The sequence below is a fragment of the Fragaria vesca genome, linkage group LG2 (genome assembly GCF_000184155.1).
Source record: "Fragaria vesca subsp. vesca linkage group LG2, FraVesHawaii_1.0, whole genome shotgun sequence".
NCBI classification, from domain to species: Eukaryota; Viridiplantae; Streptophyta; class Magnoliopsida; order Rosales; family Rosaceae; genus Fragaria; species Fragaria vesca.
In genome coordinates, this window is record NC_020492.1 from 30,255,877 (window position 1) to 30,273,552 (window position 17,676).

General features: G+C 35.2%; 1 protein-coding gene across 1 annotated transcript; it reads left to right on the top strand.

The window, feature by feature from the left end:
• The first annotated feature begins 6,147 nt into the window (after nucleotides 1-6,147).
• Nucleotides 6,148-13,890, top strand: LOC101298677 (tyrosine-specific transport protein-like). The gene is made up of 15 exons (XM_004291669.1): nucleotides 6,148-6,391; nucleotides 6,470-6,562; nucleotides 6,692-6,766; nucleotides 7,219-7,268; nucleotides 7,668-7,778; nucleotides 8,168-8,257; nucleotides 8,410-8,466; nucleotides 9,559-9,628; nucleotides 10,354-10,455; nucleotides 10,524-10,576; nucleotides 11,643-11,793; nucleotides 11,922-12,003; nucleotides 12,907-13,038; nucleotides 13,419-13,584; nucleotides 13,843-13,890. Exons 1-15 carry the CDS (start codon nucleotides 6,167-6,169, stop codon nucleotides 13,844-13,846), a joined length of 1,461 nt encoding a protein of 486 aa, XP_004291717.1. The 5' UTR covers nucleotides 6,148-6,166; the 3' UTR covers nucleotides 13,847-13,890.
• Nucleotides 13,891-17,676: the final 3,786 nt, after the last annotated feature.

Here is a 17,676-nt window from a genome sequence, read left to right on the forward strand (position 1 = left end):
ATAACATGATGTAAAATTACAGCAATAAACAATAAGTTGTTAAAAATTACAAATTCTTATTTTTTTGGATGAACATGTATGTACTTCATAAACTTCAACCCAAATTTATCATATTCGGTCGTTCTAGGTCTGAAGACCCTAGTATTCAACCTAAAGATGAGGTGAACTGTTTGCATTTCTTCTTTTTTTTCTTCTCTTTTTTTCTGTGTTGACGCTTCCGTCTATCATTTTAATCATTATTTTTTATGTCGATTTTGTATGTAAATTCTCATGGACAATTGTACCGTATTTATAAACAACGCATAGATCAGTTTAAAACACTCATAATTATGGAGTAATGGAGAAGAGAATGTACGGTGAACAAAGTATAATTGAGAAAAATGTAGTTTAGGGATTGTAAATGGATGAACAAAGTAAAATTAGGAAAATTGTATTTTAGGTATTATAAATGGGTGAACAAAGTACACTTATAATTAAAAATATATAAATGAGGTGTGAAGAGAATGTGGAGTGAGTAAAGTGGCTTATGGGATGGTAATAGACGGACCCTAATTTTACTTATACTGTTGGAGATGCTCTTTAATTTTAGGAATTTTAATCTCATATAGGGATTGCCAAATTCCAATAGGCCTTTCAGGCCCAGCTAGCTGTCGAGTACTGACTGTACTGACTGTACTGTATGATAAACATATTAGATAAATTTCAACGAGCAAATTCATTCGCACAAGTTAGGCTCAAGTGACTCACACTAATGTTGTAAGATAATGATGAAAATTAAATAAAGGGTAAAATATTGTATAGTCCTTGTGGTTTGAAGTCGACATCTGTTTAGTCCTTATGATTTTATTTTAATCTGAATAGTCCTTAAAGTCATGATTTTTCATCCAAATAGTCCTTAAATAAAACATTTGAGACAAAAGAAAACCATATCAATTTGATCGTCCTTATTCTGTGCTGAAAATCTTCCCAACTAATGCATCAAACAAAACTAATTAAAATTTAAAACTAACAAAATAAATGCTTTTTTGTAGTTAACAATGTGTACACGTTCAAGTTTGGGAAATGTTGGAGGGCTTTTAGGAGTACAAGGGAGGAAGAAATCATAGAAAAAAAAAAGGTATGAGGAAAACATACAGATACTACATACATGACATCATATAACTTCAAAACACTTGCAATAGAAAACACCATTCTTGATACTCGCCTCGGTTCTCTAGATTTCAGGTCAGGTCTTGGCAACATGATGAGAGGAAGACCAGGTGATCTTGTGTGGATGGGCTTGGAGTTTTTATTTTTGGGTTTATTTTTAGGAAAGCAAATTAAGTTTCACAACCAAAATCAATTGACAATACAATAGTTTGAAGTTAAGTCAAATTCTTAGAGCATCTTCAGCATCTCTTGTATAATTTCTCTATTATAAAAGAGGAAATCACAAATCTCTATAAAAAAAGGGCTCAACTCCAACAACGTACTCTTTTATTCTATTCTACTAAAATGAAATATTTTTTGTATAATTTAATGAATCTACATTTATTCAAATCAAAATCACATGTCACATGCTTTAATTTCTCAATCTTCCACTCTAGAGATATAATGACAATTTTTCTTCTTTTTTTAGAAGAGAGAGTGAATTCTAAAAGGCAAACAATAAATTTTAGAGATTTCTCCATGAAATATACAAATTTTGAGAATTCTATAAATATAGAGGATATGTTTCTCTCTCTTCCCACTTTTTTATCATAGAGGATGTTTTACATGAGCTGTTGGAGCAAAAAAATGATGTTTTTCCTCTAAAATTAATATAATTCTAGTTTTACATAAGTTGTTGGAGATGCTCTTATGGAACATGTTTTAGACCCCAAATTTTTGTCCCAAAACTACATCCCAAATGATGTGGCACAGCCATATCAACTCCTACATGGATTTGAATTTTGAATATGATTTTTCAGTATGTCATTACAAATTTCTAAAATGAATTTACTTATTTTCTACAAAACTTCATGCTAACAGTCATGGTGCCGTTCCAATTTCCATTCATATTTTTTTAGGCTTTAAGCCTTTAACTATAGGAAAAAATATTGTATAGTCATTGTGGTTTGAAGTCGACATCTATTTAGTCCTTATGGTTTTATTTTAATATGAATAGTCCTTAAAGTCACGATTTTTTATCCAAATAGTCATTCTGACAATTTTCTCAGTTAAACGCCACGTCAGCAATTTAACTGAGAAAATTGACGGAGTGACTATTTGGATGAAAAATAGTGACTTTAAGGACGATTCAAATTAAAATAAAACCACAAAGACTAAACATATATCGACTTCAAACCACAAGGACTAAACAAATTTCAATTCTTAACTATATATCACCATTTGTGGAAGTGAACACTGACATATTTAGGGGTTTTAGTTATGGAGAACTCTAGTAATCATACTCCTTAATTGAAAACGTATACCCTTGTGTGAGTAACACCCCTTTCATCATTTAATTAGGTTTCAGGTTTGTTCCAACTCTATTTAGAGTTAAACTTCTTCATACCTGGGTAATCTTGTCCATGAACGTCATTTTCTATACCCAGATAATCTGCTTATATTTACCAATCCCAGGTAAACCTTCAAATAATTATATAACAGTAAACCTTCAATCTTTCGATTGTTGCACCGCATCCTCGTCGTTTTTCCGATGGGATTGCCTTCGTTCTCCTCTTCTCTCGAACGATGATGACGGACGACTACGTTCTTAGATAAACCCGATTCAAATTTGGGACCCTGGCTCTCCTATAAGGCGGCATATGGGTGCGGCTACTATCTTTTAGATGCAGTTGTTATCTCTTCGACGACAATGATTGTTGATGAAGGGGTTGAGTAGTTATCACTTAGCATTTCAGACAGTGGCGTAGCCAGAAATCCTTTATAGGAGGGTCAAAATATAAATAGCTTATATTAAGCAAGAAAATTATTTTAGAACTAGTATAGTAAATTGCAAATAGTGTATGATACTATATAACTTAATCCCAAAATGTTTATGATGCATTGTAAAAATGAAACTAAAGCGTAATTGGACTAACCATGCAAACTAAGAAGTGGATCTTACAAGACATTATGAGAAATCAAATCAGTGGTTAAGGGCAAGCAGTAGTCTTCCGTTAACAAAAAGGAAATATCCAAAAGAAATAATACCAAGGCTAAGCATAAGCAGAAGAAAAGAAAAGGAAAATATAATATGGTGTGTTAGGTGTTAGGCCAACAAATATATATAGTATATTCTTCTGAGCCAAGAATTTAGAAAAAAAAAACTGCAGGTAAATTGGTTTGGCTTCTATTTTTCGATGCTGTCATGGGGTCAATTACGTGTGTAATGATACCACATGTATTGAAAAGTAAGAAAATTTCAACAAATCAACAGCATGGTAACAAGTTGGGAAGGGTTAGTTGAATCTCCTGGCCCTATGCTAGCTACGCCCCTGCTTTCAGACTTGTCGATCTGGTCTTTTTCAATCCAATGCAGCAATATGGAGGTGTCGTTTAGAGGTATGGAGGCTTGACAAGAACGACGGTTCCCGATGTGGTTTAGTGCTGCGGTAGGTTGGCTCCGGTGGTGTTGTTGTTTCGTCGTGTAAGGTCCAAGTGGGCCTGGACTTGGGACTTGGCTTATTTCAAAAATGGGCCAGGGTTTGTTGCTTGGGTGCCCTAATTTCTAGTTGGGCATGGGCTTTTGGATTGGGTCAGATTTGGATCCGAATTGGGATCCAGGAAGTAATTTTTTCTGGATCTTAGATCCAAGACAGCTGCCCATCTTGATTTGGTATTGGTTTTGGTTCTTAGGAGTTCGATTGCTAATTTTCGATTTTCTTATACCCTCTGTTACTCTCGAACTCTTGATGTATGAATCACCTCTCCTAGGTGATCATATCATCTGTTAAGGTTACAGTTACTATCACATTTACGCTGCTATCGTGTTATATCACTTATATGCAGCTATATATGCAGCTAAGTGATGTTGTTCGACATCAAGTCACATCTTGATTACTTCTCAAGTTCTCAATATAGATATGTTTGTGCATCTTGTTATCTTTTATTACTTTTTCATTATAGATGCGTATGTGCATTTTGTTATGCTTTCTTGCTTTCCTTCGATGCGTTCGTATCATGCTATGTATTTCTCAATTAATATTAATAGACTTTCGTCCTTGATCCCAAAAAAAAAAAACACTATGGCGGTAATAAAAATTTTATTGGGAGTAATATATAAATTTATTGTTGGGTCAATAAATGTTTACTGCGGAGCAATAAATCATAAATATTGTTAATTGCTCCCCTTGTAAAATCTCCGGTCAGAGACTAGTTAAGTTCTAACGATGTCTGGCAAGATATTTGTGACATTCGTAGAAAGTCTAACGACCTCATTGGAATCCGCCCACTTGAAACCAGTTGCCGGAATCCGGACATCAGGAACCGAAGTCTGATGAGGTTTCTTCTACTTCTTTAAGGGGTAAAGGTAAAATAGTCTCAAAAATATATCAAAATAACAAAGCAAAAACTTATTGTATCATTTGGGGTATAAGTGTTAAATATCTCATTAGAATTTTAAGAAGTGTCATTGAAATACGCAATAAGTATGTCAGATTTGTACTAAATCCACATTATTGATCACTATAAAATATGGCTTATAGAGGGCTTACTTTATAGGTGTTGACAACTTGACATGATTAGTATCCCAACAACCATCGAAGAAACATGACAACTTTATCAGAAATGAAATTGGGTTTCTCGCCGTCTTTCTCCCTTTGCTTTCTCTCTTTCTCTATCCATTCTCTCTCTAGTCGGCACAAAACACTTACTTTTCTTATTTTTTTTACGTTTTTTTTTCCTTTCTTTTCCCTTATCTGATATTGCTTTGTTTGTTTGTTTGTTTTAAAAATAATTGCCCTCCCACAATGCTGAGCTTCTCCCCCATATCCCCAGGCTGATTATTGTCACAACGCACAAGTCACAACAAGTTGTGTGACTCTTGTTGAAAGCTCAAGCCTTTAGAGCCATTTTCTAGCATGTTGCTCGCTTTGATTGCGGCTTAGTTTGGGACAACTTGTTGAGCTATTTTTGGGACTGCTTCTACTTTTGAGCATCAAATATGGTGTTTGGTAAAACACTCTAAAACTGTTTTTGGACAGAATTGATTTATGGGGAAGCTGCTTTTGGGCAGAATTGATTATTGAGGAAGTTGTTTCTAAGAAGCTATGATTTGTAGCTTCTGAAGCTACTTTTGAGATTCAAAGATCATATAAGTTCTTTTTTCTTGTATAAAGAAAGAAAAAATTTTATTAACACATCCCTAAATAGTAGATACACATTCCATACTTAATACACCTCCTATTAACTTTTTTGTTTTAACATTTTACTAAATACACATATCCAAACTTTTCAAAATACCCTCATTGAAAATGCACAACCTATTTACTAAATACACATTCTTTTCTAAATCTTCTACTTAATTAATTAAAAAAATGCTACTCAATTAAACCAGTTTCAGATTAGTAAGATTTTACTCAAAATGTAGATTTTTATTTTTTCATATAGGGTTTAACTTGTTAAGATCTTCCTTGCATGGTTTCTATTTGTTAACATCTTCCTTGTCTTGATCTTCTCTTATGGGTTTTCTTCCACAAAATTTATTCTCAAGGAATCTTTTTCTCTGATTTCAAGAATTTTTTAGCCTACTGACTCAATACAAAACAAGACAATATATTACTAAAGTCTTGAATGAAATTTTTAGAATTAGAATGTTCAATCATGGGTAATGCTAAATTAATCAAATATTGAGAATCATTGCATACACACACACATATATATATACGTGTGTGTGGTGTCAACATATTGACACTCGATTTAATCTAAAAAGTAAAAACCTGTTAAAAGTATAATAGCTAATATGAATGTCTTTACTAATTTTTTTTAAATTTTGATACGAGTGTCTTTTGATAGTTTTATATAATTTGTATAAAAAAATATGTATTTAGCATAGATGTGTTAAAAGAAAAAAAAAAGTCGCATACACTCACCTTCTAAGGCTCGACAGAGAGGGTGACCTCACGTTTTTCGGGATTATCTCCTTTATAAGAATAAAATGTTAGAGGCTCTTTCTTTGTGAAAAGAGAAAAAGAAAAAGGAAATGGCATTGCTGGCTTGTCCACCTTGCAGTTGCGTTGGTTCAAGATTGCTGCAACAAAAGCGGCCAGTTGTTTGTTTCTCAAATCCAAGGAAATTCCTCGTCAAATGTGTCTCGCAGAAGAAACAAGTTGAGTTGGAAAGGCTGTTCTCCAACCTCAACCAAACCACATTGAAGAGAGAACCGGGAAGTCTATCCAGCGCTGTTTTCCTAGTCGCAGGGACCACGGTACCCTCTCTATCTATCTTTCTTTCTTTCGCTTCCTCCCTCCCTCTGTTTAACAGAACATAACAGATTTACATGCAGGTGGGTGCTGGTATCCTCGCAATACCTGCAGTGACCCAAGAATCTGGATTTTTGGCGACTGCAATCACCTGCGTTTTTTGTTGGGCATACATGGTAAGTATGAGTGAGTAACTAACCACCCCTTTCTTCTTTTCTTTCTTTTTTTCTTTTTGGAGTCCCCTTTTTTTTTTTTCTTTTTTTTCTTTTTAGTTGGCCATACATGCTAAGTATTTTGTTCTGCAGGTTGCAACAGGTCTGCTAATTGCCGAAGTTAATATAAATACTATGTCCCAACTTGGTTCCACTAGTGTATCACTGGTACTTCATTTCTCTCTCTTTGCTCATTTTGAATCTTGCATATGTACCGTCTGAACCCTAAACTCATTTACTACCTCACTGGCCACACTTGTGCTGTTTCGATATCATCTAGACCTGATAGGAGAAGATGGGATATAGTTATTTTCTCAATGAGGCTAGCTCTTCGGTTTCCCTATCTTTGTAAATGTATTCAAGAAAAGAAAATGTACGGAACACTTTCAATGTATTGCTCACATGTTGTATCCAGAAAGAAAAAGAGATATTCCATCTATCTCTTCCAATTGATATCCCCTCCATCATGTTTAAATTTTATTACCTCCTTAATATTGCATATACACTATCATTCTCTGTATATTGTATTGCTTACAACTCTGTCTTGCTAAGAACAAATATTAGGCTGACAACTTCATAGCATTTGGATCCTGATATAGTTGTCTTCTGACTGACTTCAGGTATCCATGGCTATGAGGACTCTAGGTGATGTGGGAGTTCAAATTGTTTGGTAGGTTACTAAATTTTTGAAGCATGTATAACAACATGCATATTTGGGGTGGAAAACATATTGCTTGATAGTTATTGTGCTGATAGCCTACGGTTGTTATTTTTGAAGACTGCATTTTTTTTTTTTCAGAGTTTGTGGTTAAATTTTTTTTGAAGACATCTACTGTATTGCCTTTCTCTGGTATGTTTCAATGCAAAATCTCTTAGCTTAGGTGATAGTTATTTTGAATCTGGTGGGAGGCTGGTAGCTAGGTGTTAAGGTGGTCCACTCTCTTGATCTTTCATTCTTTTCTAATTACTATCCCTTTCGGTCATTTACATATCAAATTCTGTTAACTTCTTCACATGTCTATTGACATCCAACATTTTATTGGTATACAATGGTAATTTGGGGGAACAGGTCATGCACAGAATCAATGTCTGTGATTGAAAAGGCGAAAAATCGAGAGAGGAATGAATTAGAATATCCAAGCAAAAATTCGAAAATGAAACATGAACCGAGTAAGATCAGGTAGAGTCATACTACTCATAGACTGAAAATAGTAGCAACGTTGATATTCTACCGGAAAGATCCATCAACAACTGATATCTAAACCGAAACCACCAACTGGTGCTTCTTACCTAGTTACATTGAAGCAAAATAAGTGAACAGTTTGTGTCATTAATATGAACTTCAAAATTTTTTATTTTCATGATCCGAGACATATGAAAGGAAAAAAAAAAAAAAACTTCTGCACTGCTTGTTTTATTTTATATATAATATATGTATTTCCTCACTTTCTGGGTGCTAGATAGTTTGTTTTCTTGTCTCTTATAAGCATATTTTACCATTTTGTCTCAGTACATTTCTGTTTTCTCTATTCTTTATGGTTTCTGATGGTGACGTGCATTATCCTGCAGTTGGACGTACATTTTTATACATTACGCACTTCTTGTTGCCTACGTTGCTCGTTCTTCTGAAATTTGGACAAAATTTGTTGGCATTCCCTTGTAAGGAGCAAAAACTGTAGCACTTTATTTGACAAAATGTCACGCCTTCTTTGCTCTTTCTCATATCTGTAGATTGCCTTTGTACAGTACTTTTTATATTTCAAATACATATCTACGCTTGTTAGGTGTTGATGGCGACACTATGGTTGCAGATGGGAAAGTGCAACATTGTTTTCATTGGTTTTGGGAGGCATCTGCTACTTTGGAAGGTTTGTCTGACTATTTGAAACTTGGTGTATTGTTTTACTTTTCATTTCATTTTTTATACCCCAGAAGTCCCCAGACCCACTTCGTGGACCAGGACTCGAAACTGGGGTCTCCTGCGGAAACCAGAGTCCTTTACAGACAGGAAATTCTACTACGTAGGTATTGTAACAGGATTCGAATCCCTGACCACATGGGAACAAAACCACAGGCCTGAACTACCTACTAACCCATCATGGTTATGTGTTTTTATATTGTATGCACAAAAAAATAAACATTTTTCAATAATAAAAGACTGAGTTACAAAGGCCTGTAGAATATTATACTGAATGGAATCGTAGACCACTGTCGTTAGGTATCACCTCTAGTAAAAAAATACTGATCATTATTAAAAATAGAATTGAAACCTATGATGCATGTATTAGGAAACATGCATGATGTTGAACAAGCATATGGTCACATTATAAAGGTCAGTTTTCAGTGTTCATATCTGCAGATGTTCGTATGATCACATGAGTAATGAGTTGTGTGCTAATGTGGCTATCAAACATATTTGCCGTGCTTGGTTTAGTTTATCTGGAAGTTTCTATCACCACTTGGTGGTTTAATCATCAAAGAGAGGGAAACCTTAGTTCATGCAGAGGATATTCAAGAATGCATTTCATGCATTATTATTATTATTTTTTTTTGGCCAAAGACATGCATTTTGCAAGACAACCATTCCACCCAGCAAGTTCAAGCTGAATGAGGCAACACCTATATTTAGCAACCCTCCTTGGTACCCTGCCACGAAATGCTCGAGGGTGTAATACAAAAAAGTATAGGTGCCATCTCATCTTGAAATCGGTGGCCTGGGGAATTATGCGGAATGGGATGAGGTTACTAATGTGGGACCTCCTAGACTCGTTCTTTTACCAATTTATACAGCTAAGGTGCTAGTAAATCCCGAAGCTTAAGCTGCAAGATGATGGGCCAAATGTATAAGCTAGAAACAGTTGCATGCTAAATCTCCGAAAGGAAGTTCAAATATGATGTAAATTTTGGTATCTCTGTCTTTTCTATTTGAAACTGAACTATAAACATGTCTTCACATGCAGTCAGCGATTCATTGGTGCGGTTAATGGGGTTCTGGTAACTGGAATCATCATATCTTTTGCTGCTCTTGTGGTAACTCTCTCTCTCTCTCTCTCTCTCTCTCTCTCTCTCTCTCTCTCTCTCTCTCAACGATGTACATGTATTTTTTTTTTATTGTTAAACTTTTGGAGGAGAAAATACAAAACTCATTAATCAGGAAACTGAACATTAGAGTTGATTAGACAGTCCAGCACCAAAAGAAGACAGTATACAAGAATACACTTTCCAACACCAAATCAGGACACTGCAGCTCTCCAGTGGTTGTTGAGAAGTCTCAGTGGATTCCAGTAACTGTTTTGGTGTGATTTTTCCCTTTCTCTATAGATCCTTAACCCCAATATGCATCCCCACAGAGCCAAGCTCCGACATGAGCACATCAACCCTAGGTTGTCCTACATCACAATGAACCAGAATGGGTAACAAAATAGCCCTTACACTTCTGTATTCGTGTTTGAGTTTGAGGTAATAATGTAGACCCTAAAAATACAAACACTTTAATCAATATAATTATTGCGACACAATCAATAGAATATGTTCAGAATCTAGATATATATGCACAAGGACATAATTGATACAACTGTGACTTTATGGAAGACGAATAAAAGTCATACTATCTAACTATGATTCTACGATTTTGTGATTGGAAAATGTAAAACCCTGTTATGTCACCAAAATTATAAACACTCTACATGTGTTTTTAGTGTTATTAAACGTGGACAGGAGCTAGTCTTTCTAATGCATTAGTATTTCTTTCATAGGCAGTTGCAAGTGGATACCTACAATGGAGTGCACTTTTAAAAGCCAACTTCCAAGCTGTTCCCATGAGCATACCGATAATTATTCTATCATTTGTATACCAGGTAACATTACCATCTAATATTCATTCAATGCTGAAGTGGTTTTGACAGTTTGTATATGCTTTTTCCAGAATGTAGTGCCTGTTCTTTGTACAGATCTTGAAGGAGACCTATCAAAAGTAAGGTGATAAATTAAAACACTTTTACTTGATGATGCACCAATAACTTTGTAGATGTAAATGTGATCTGCGTCTCACTAAGTCTTAAGAGTAACACATCTTAACCAACAGACATGCTACGATAAGTAGTGGTGATAAACGAATAGTCATTTAGGTTTTGTTAAGATAGATAACAGAGTTCTGTTAATAGTCTACATCCCAGTTAACTGTGTATATTGATTAATCAATATCTCGGTTCACTCCTCGTTCAAAAGTCCAGGCTGTTTCCAAGGGCAGCCATGTACCATTTTTGTTTCTCTCCCAAAATGTAAAATTCAATTGTAATTGGTACATTCAATTGCAGGGATTTGAACTTCGAATCTCCTGTTCTAATACCTATATAAAATCGTAGATTCACCACTATTTTAAAAGCATAAGATGTTAGGATTTGGCAAACAATTAGATTTGAACACAGATGACTATGCTAAAACTGTTGAAGACATGAAAAGACTTATCCTTACAAAAGCTAGGCGATGTGGGACTATGAATATTTTTTCCTTGCATAACTAGTGTACAAGGAAAACTGCACATGTGCATATATACTTCATCTTCCAAGGATAGGGGTTGTGAGACTATGACGATTAAGTTTACTGTATCTTGATATCTAGGGGACTTCTGAAATTCCTATTCCAACAGCTTCCAAATTTAGATATAATGATGCATGTGTGTGTTTCGGGCTTCTTTTTGAACTGTAGCCTAGGTATCTGGCTCAGTGAATTCTTAAGAAAAGGTCATTTTACTTTGTTGGTGCAGCTTTGTTTCTTCTGCATATGTATGTTGCAAGGATCAAGGCCAAGTTTTTGTGTTTTCTCTTAATACCAGGCATGTCTGTAGCCCCCCAAACCATGGCCATAATTTGGTTTAGTATTAGGTGGTGATACACATGTGATTGCACTGACCGGAAGTACTTTCTTGACTGCCTTAAATTTGACATTTTTTTCATTACCCATTAGTGATTTCCTCATATAGCTCGTGGTTGCTGTCATGAAAAATTGATATTAAACATTATGCAATCAATTTAATGTTTTGCAGGACTTCAATTGTTCTAGGCACAACCATACCACTTATTTTATTTCTAGTGTGGGATGCTGTGATTCTAGGAACCATCAGTCATGTTGAAATGGGCTCTGGTAAAATCATGGATCCATTACAACTATTGGAATCAACAAATGTTGCTGTTGGAGTAAGTTTATAGACCAAATGTTAATTTTTTTTTTTTTTTAAGTAACTGAAACAACAGAGTGCAAATTAATTTTCCTTTTCTTTGTCTTACTGTGTGTTTTGTTTTGTTTCTTTCTTTCTTTCTTTCAGCCAGTTGAGGTTTTCTCAATTTTCGCTATCTCGACGTCATATATCGGATTCGTTTTGGGTCTTTGCGATTTCCTTTCTGACTGTAAGTGCCTATTTTATTTTCTGCCAAATATTCAACTTCATATGGCAGGACATATGCGACATAATGAAAGTAAGAAATATAACTAAACATTAAAGCATGAAGATGGAAAATAGATTTTATTTAGGTTTGTGATCAAATTAGAAGTGGTAAATGTTAGGAATAAAATTCAGGGTGGTAAAATGAATTGAACCAGATACTAACTTCTTTTTATTTCTCTTCATTCTTTCTTTTTATTTTATCTCTCTTCCTTTCCCTATCTCCATAAAGGAGAATGGAGCACATCTTTGCTCTTGTCTTTGCGCATAAACAAGAGCATACCCTCTGGTTACATATAACATAAGGTATCAAATCTTGACCAATCAGGAATTGAAATCAATTCCTTTTAGCCAACTATGCCTTCTCATTCTCTTTAACCAACAAGATAACAGGTAAACTCATATCAAGATTACTGGGAGTAGGAATAGTTTTTTTTCTTTGTCAGGACAACATCCATCAATAGGAATCCAAATCCTGTTGGTAATTTGCTTCTTTTCTTTTATGACAAGAATACTAATGGGCTAGAATCTTATCCCGCACAAAACTATTTGCTATCCAGATGTTCAGCAGGAACATGACCCTGTTTATTGCATTCAACATAACAGGGAGCTGCAAATTTTGTTGATGAGAATCCATTTAGATTTTCCATTATCTATTCTACATAGCTGCTCCCACCCCCCTTTTTTTGGAAATTAACTTTTCTACACACGGCATACCGTCTCTTTAGTTTTGTTTAAATGTTGGATCACTTGTATGTGGACTGTTAATCTCCTTTGTGATTGTAATAATATCATGTGCTGCGCAGTACAATTTGTTTCTTATTTTGGTAAATATCCTCATTAACGTGGTTAGTTTCTATACATCCAGTGCTGAAACTTCCGGCTGGTCAGAGCAGGCCTGTGCTGCCGTACCTTTTCACATTGATTCCACCAGTAGTGCTGTCATTGCTAGACCCAGAAATATTCTTTAAAGCCTTGGATTTCGCTGGAACTTATGGAGGTGTGTGGATTAATTTTCATTTTGCTGGAACTTATAGTTTTGTTAAAATAATGTCAATTTTGGGGAATCTCTCCAATGAGTACCTTACAACAAGGACTTTCATAAGTTATAAGGTACTCATTAGACTTCCTTCAATTTGGATGTTTTTATTGTTTTAATATTTTTCTTTTTCATTTCCCTTTTCTATTCACAAGTTTTATTGTTTTATTATTTTTCATTTCCCTGTCCCATTCACAACATTTATTGTTTTATTATTTTTCCCTTTTCCATTCACAGGTTTTATTGTTGACTTTATTGTATTATTATTGTTCCTTTTCATTTCCCTTTTCCATCACAAGTTTTTATGATGGCTAAGGTTCTTCATATTATGCCCTTGGTAGTGCTCCTGCTGTTCGGAATCCTTCCAGCTGTTATGTCTTGGTCCGATAGGTACTCAAGTTCATCCATAGCTGTGAAAGTGCCACGGTTAGTTCCGGGAGGAAGGTTCACTCTTTCACTCATAGTTGCAGGTGCTGGATGTGTCATTTTCTCAGAAATTTTTGACAAGTTAAGCAACCAGTAACAATTTCCGAATGGTTCTGTTAGCCAGACTCCAAAACGCTTGTTGACATACAACCTCAATGTGTATACAAACTACTTATAATATTACTAGCTGGTCATGTTCGTTAAGAAACTATCTTAACTATTACAACTCCAAAGGCTCTAAATCATCCTAATAAAGCTTTTTTGTTTTTAACTGCAGATCTATTTCAACTCCAAAGGTTCTAAATTATCCTAACAAAGCTTTTTTGTTTTTGACTGCAGATAGATTGTTTTAATCATTCCAAAAAGATCAAGTCATCATCATCATCAGGAACCAAAGCATTTCATGTTCATATTTGCATGGTTCAATCCTACCCATACCCTGATTACTAGTCCACACTCAATTTGCCCATCCATCAATGACCCTCTATTATCTAAATCAGTTTGATTTCACCCCTCGGGAGTAAAGCTATCATTTCACTCAAAGGCTCAAAGCTATCATTTCCGCTACCCAAATTTATTTATTTATTTATTTTATTTTTTTTTATCGAAAGGAAAATTTTTCATTAATACGGTTAGATGTTACATCCTAGGGGCTAATGTGGCCTCATTAAAAATCCTGCCCGATCAAGCAAGTAAAAAAGAGTACCACACCCCTGAATCAACAAGAAATACATCAACTAGGCATATCATCCACTACATGCTGGTTGAGCCAAGAAGGAACTATTTCCTACCAAAACTTAATGTTATCGAACATAGCTGCTTCCTTCGCCAGCATATGTGCCACCGGTTCGTTTTTATATCTAGATAAATTACAATAGTGTAGAATTAGTGGCGGTAATAATGATATGAATTTATTATGACACAACATTCCAACAATAGTTTGAGGTGGAAAACGGCCTTTTTGGCGTAGACAATACAACTGTGAATGAAACCTATTGATATCTATCTCTTGACCAATTTTTTGAAATGCAGTAGACTTCTCCATGGCGAAGGAGAGCTTATATAATTGACACTGAGAGTATTAAAACTGAGGATGAATTGATCATATCTAAATTGCAGAGACTTTGAGATAGAATTGGAAGTTATTGTGAGAATAAAAATTGCAATTTGCCTAGCCATCGACACCACCAATATTATTTTGGGGTCATGAATGGGTGTTAGCTAGAATGACTCAGCATGAAACTTTTTCCACGGTTTAAGGTTCAGGTACCAAAATACACCGGCGGATTTCCGTGATTCCCGAGTAGCGAACCTGCAAGATGAACGCACGTGGTTAGAGGGAAGACCCGAGGGCTCCGGCCGTTTCCTCTCTGATCAGGCCCGGCCTTACCCCAGTGCAACCCGTGCGACCGCACGGGGCCCAAGGGCAGAGGGGGTCAGGGGCACACAATTTTTTATTTTTTTTTCATGGTGTTTTTTTCTTTTTCTACATTAGCAGCCTTGTATCTGTTATTAAAAAATTATGCTATGAGCCAATGACTATTATTACCACCAGATTTAAAACATGTGGTTTGGGGCTAGGATTAGGTAATAAATTAAAATATTTATACTGTCATTTATATATACTATAATAATATAACTTTTGTTATCAGATTATAAACACAAGGGTAATAATTATAAAGGTCAATATTAATGGGAGAACAACTTTCCTTTTGTCTAAGGAATATTATATGTTTTTCGCATTTAACAGTAACAATATTGATCAACACAATTAGGTCAATTCATTTTTAGTTAAATCTAGCCATTATCAAATCTAAAAAGCCATGGAATTTTTCAGTATTTCAAATTTGAAATTGATATAGCAATTAGTTGAATAGCCTTCCGATTTTGCGTCTTATGATGTTAGAATCGTAGGAAGATTCTATTAGTTTTTTTCTTTTCTTTTTTTTCTTTTTTTACAAATAATGCTTTAGATCGAGCTCCTTGTTTCTAAGATTTGGGTAATTTTGTTTACAATCATGTTTGCTGTTATTGATCAAATTCTGATACTTGGAATTCATCTTGCTTTAATTAAGTTAAAGCAACTGCACAAATATTTTTTTCTTGATATTTTCTCCAACTACTTAAAGAAAGAAAATACCCGATTTTGTGGCGTCTTTTTGAAAAAAAAATAAAACATTGAGGGGCCCAATTTTTTTTCTTGCACTGGGCCTTAAATCCCTCGGGACCGGCTTTGTCTCTAACACTAAAGTTAAAAATTAAACCATTCCGGAATGAGATTCTTTTGTGCGTTACTGTTTGCGATATGTTATGGTGTATTTGGTTTGAATCGTCTAATGCATGAGGGGGCTCAGTTTTCTTTGCTGGCCTCATTTTTGCTTCATGTTTCTCCCAAGCCAGTACTCCTATGTGTTGTAGAGTGAATATTTGGGTAGCTAGAGTGAAAATTGGTTGTTGATCAATGTCTTAATTTTCTTGATCTGACTTTTTTCTTTTTTAACATTGACTGTCGACTAATGTCCATGTGCTTTATCCTAGTAGTGTAAGAGTGCTTCATCTTGCGCAATGGAGGAAACTCTCCAACCAAGACGTTGGTTTCCCTTATTTGGGGACTTAGAGGATTTGTTGGTGGAACTAGTACCGAGCGTTCTTCTTAGGCTTGTGTGCATGTGTTCTACCGCTCTCAGCAGGCGCGCACCTCTGAACCGTACACGTGGAAGCACATATGTGGTTTCTAGATGAGTGCGGCACAACTGTCACCAACTGGCGCCAGGCTGGACCCAAGCGTGCACTTATAAATAGGACTATGCACCTCTAATATAGGTAAGAAACTCATTCCATGCATTAGGCCGTTTCCTCTCTATCATTTTTTCAATGTAGGATCTCCCCTCCAACACGCCCCCTTACGTGCAACCTAACTTTTTTAGGTCTGCACGTGAAATAGAGTAAAAACTGAACCCGGACCCCATGACAACTGAAAGAACCAAACTCAGACCTATGAAAACCAAAAGGACCAAACGAGCCCATGACAACTGAAAGAACCAGACTCGAAAGAACCAAACCAGGGCCATAACTCCTGAAATAACCACCTGGGCAGGTTGGAGACGCAACTGGGGAGGGACCCGTTCTGATACCATATTAAACAGTGACAAACGTGCCCCGCAGATCATCCTTGAACGGATACTGTCCCAACTTAACCACCTTTAGGCCTCGTTTGGTTCGTGAAAAGGAAAATAAATTTTTGCACTTTCCCATGGGAAGGGAAAGTGAACGGGGATGAAATTATATAAGAAATTTTAATTCCGATGTTTGGTAACATAATGAAAGTTATCGGAAAAATTATTAAAAAGTTGATAATTAAAATAATATAATATTAGGTTGTGCGTAATAAATGCAGGAAAATGAGGAAGGAAAGTGGTTCTTTTAAATTTTGGAAGGAACAACTTTTCTTTTATGCTGATCACTCTCCGCGAAACAAACGAGGTCTTAAGGTGTTGAGTTTTAATCACAAACAGTCTCAATACAATTAAATATTATTTATCCACTTATTCGTTCCGGGCCGGTTCAAGGGACATTAGATTTAACACTAACTTTGACACTATTTTTTAACCATTGGATTTTTAAAAATTCAATGGTCTAGATCAATTCTAAGTATGATGTCAACCTACTAAAACTGATGTGGCAAATGACGTGGAACTTACCTAATTTCATAACAACTCAAATTACAATAAAAGAATGAAAAATTAAAATCTAAAATCTGAAAGAAAAAAAAAAATCTGTACGATAAAAAAAAAAAAAGACGATACATAAACAAGACCCTAAGAGAAGAAACAAAGAATACAGAAGAGAAAAAGAACCAAAGCACTGAAAGCATCTTCTCTAACTCCAAGCTCACATCTTTATACTTTCACAGAATACGTACAGGTACTAGCTAGCTAATCTTGTTTAATTTTGACTGATGTACTGTATTGGCGTTTTATAGATATCCATATTTAGGGTTTACGAATATAATTTGTTTTGAAATTTAGGAAAACGAAACTATACTGCCATGGAGTTGTATGAATTTTTTTATTTGTCCATAAAACGATGTGATTTGAATAGATTGTATAATTGTGATTTTCGTAATCATTGGTCTATATAGTTGCAGCTTTATGTTTGAATAGAGTAGTGCAT

Bases quoted from the DNA above. Each gene is read 5' to 3' on its own strand.
- LOC101298677 (XM_004291669.1), top strand. From the start codon at position 6,167: ATGGCATTGCTGGCTTGTCCACCTTGCAGTTGCGTTGGTTCAAGATTG. The intron at 6,767-7,218 runs GTACTTCATTTC...GACTGACTTCAG, and splicing joins GTTCCACTAGTGTATCACTG to GTATCCATGGCTATGAGGAC. The intron at 12,004-12,906 runs GTAAGTGCCTAT...CTATACATCCAG, and splicing joins TTGCGATTTCCTTTCTGACT to TGCTGAAACTTCCGGCTGGT.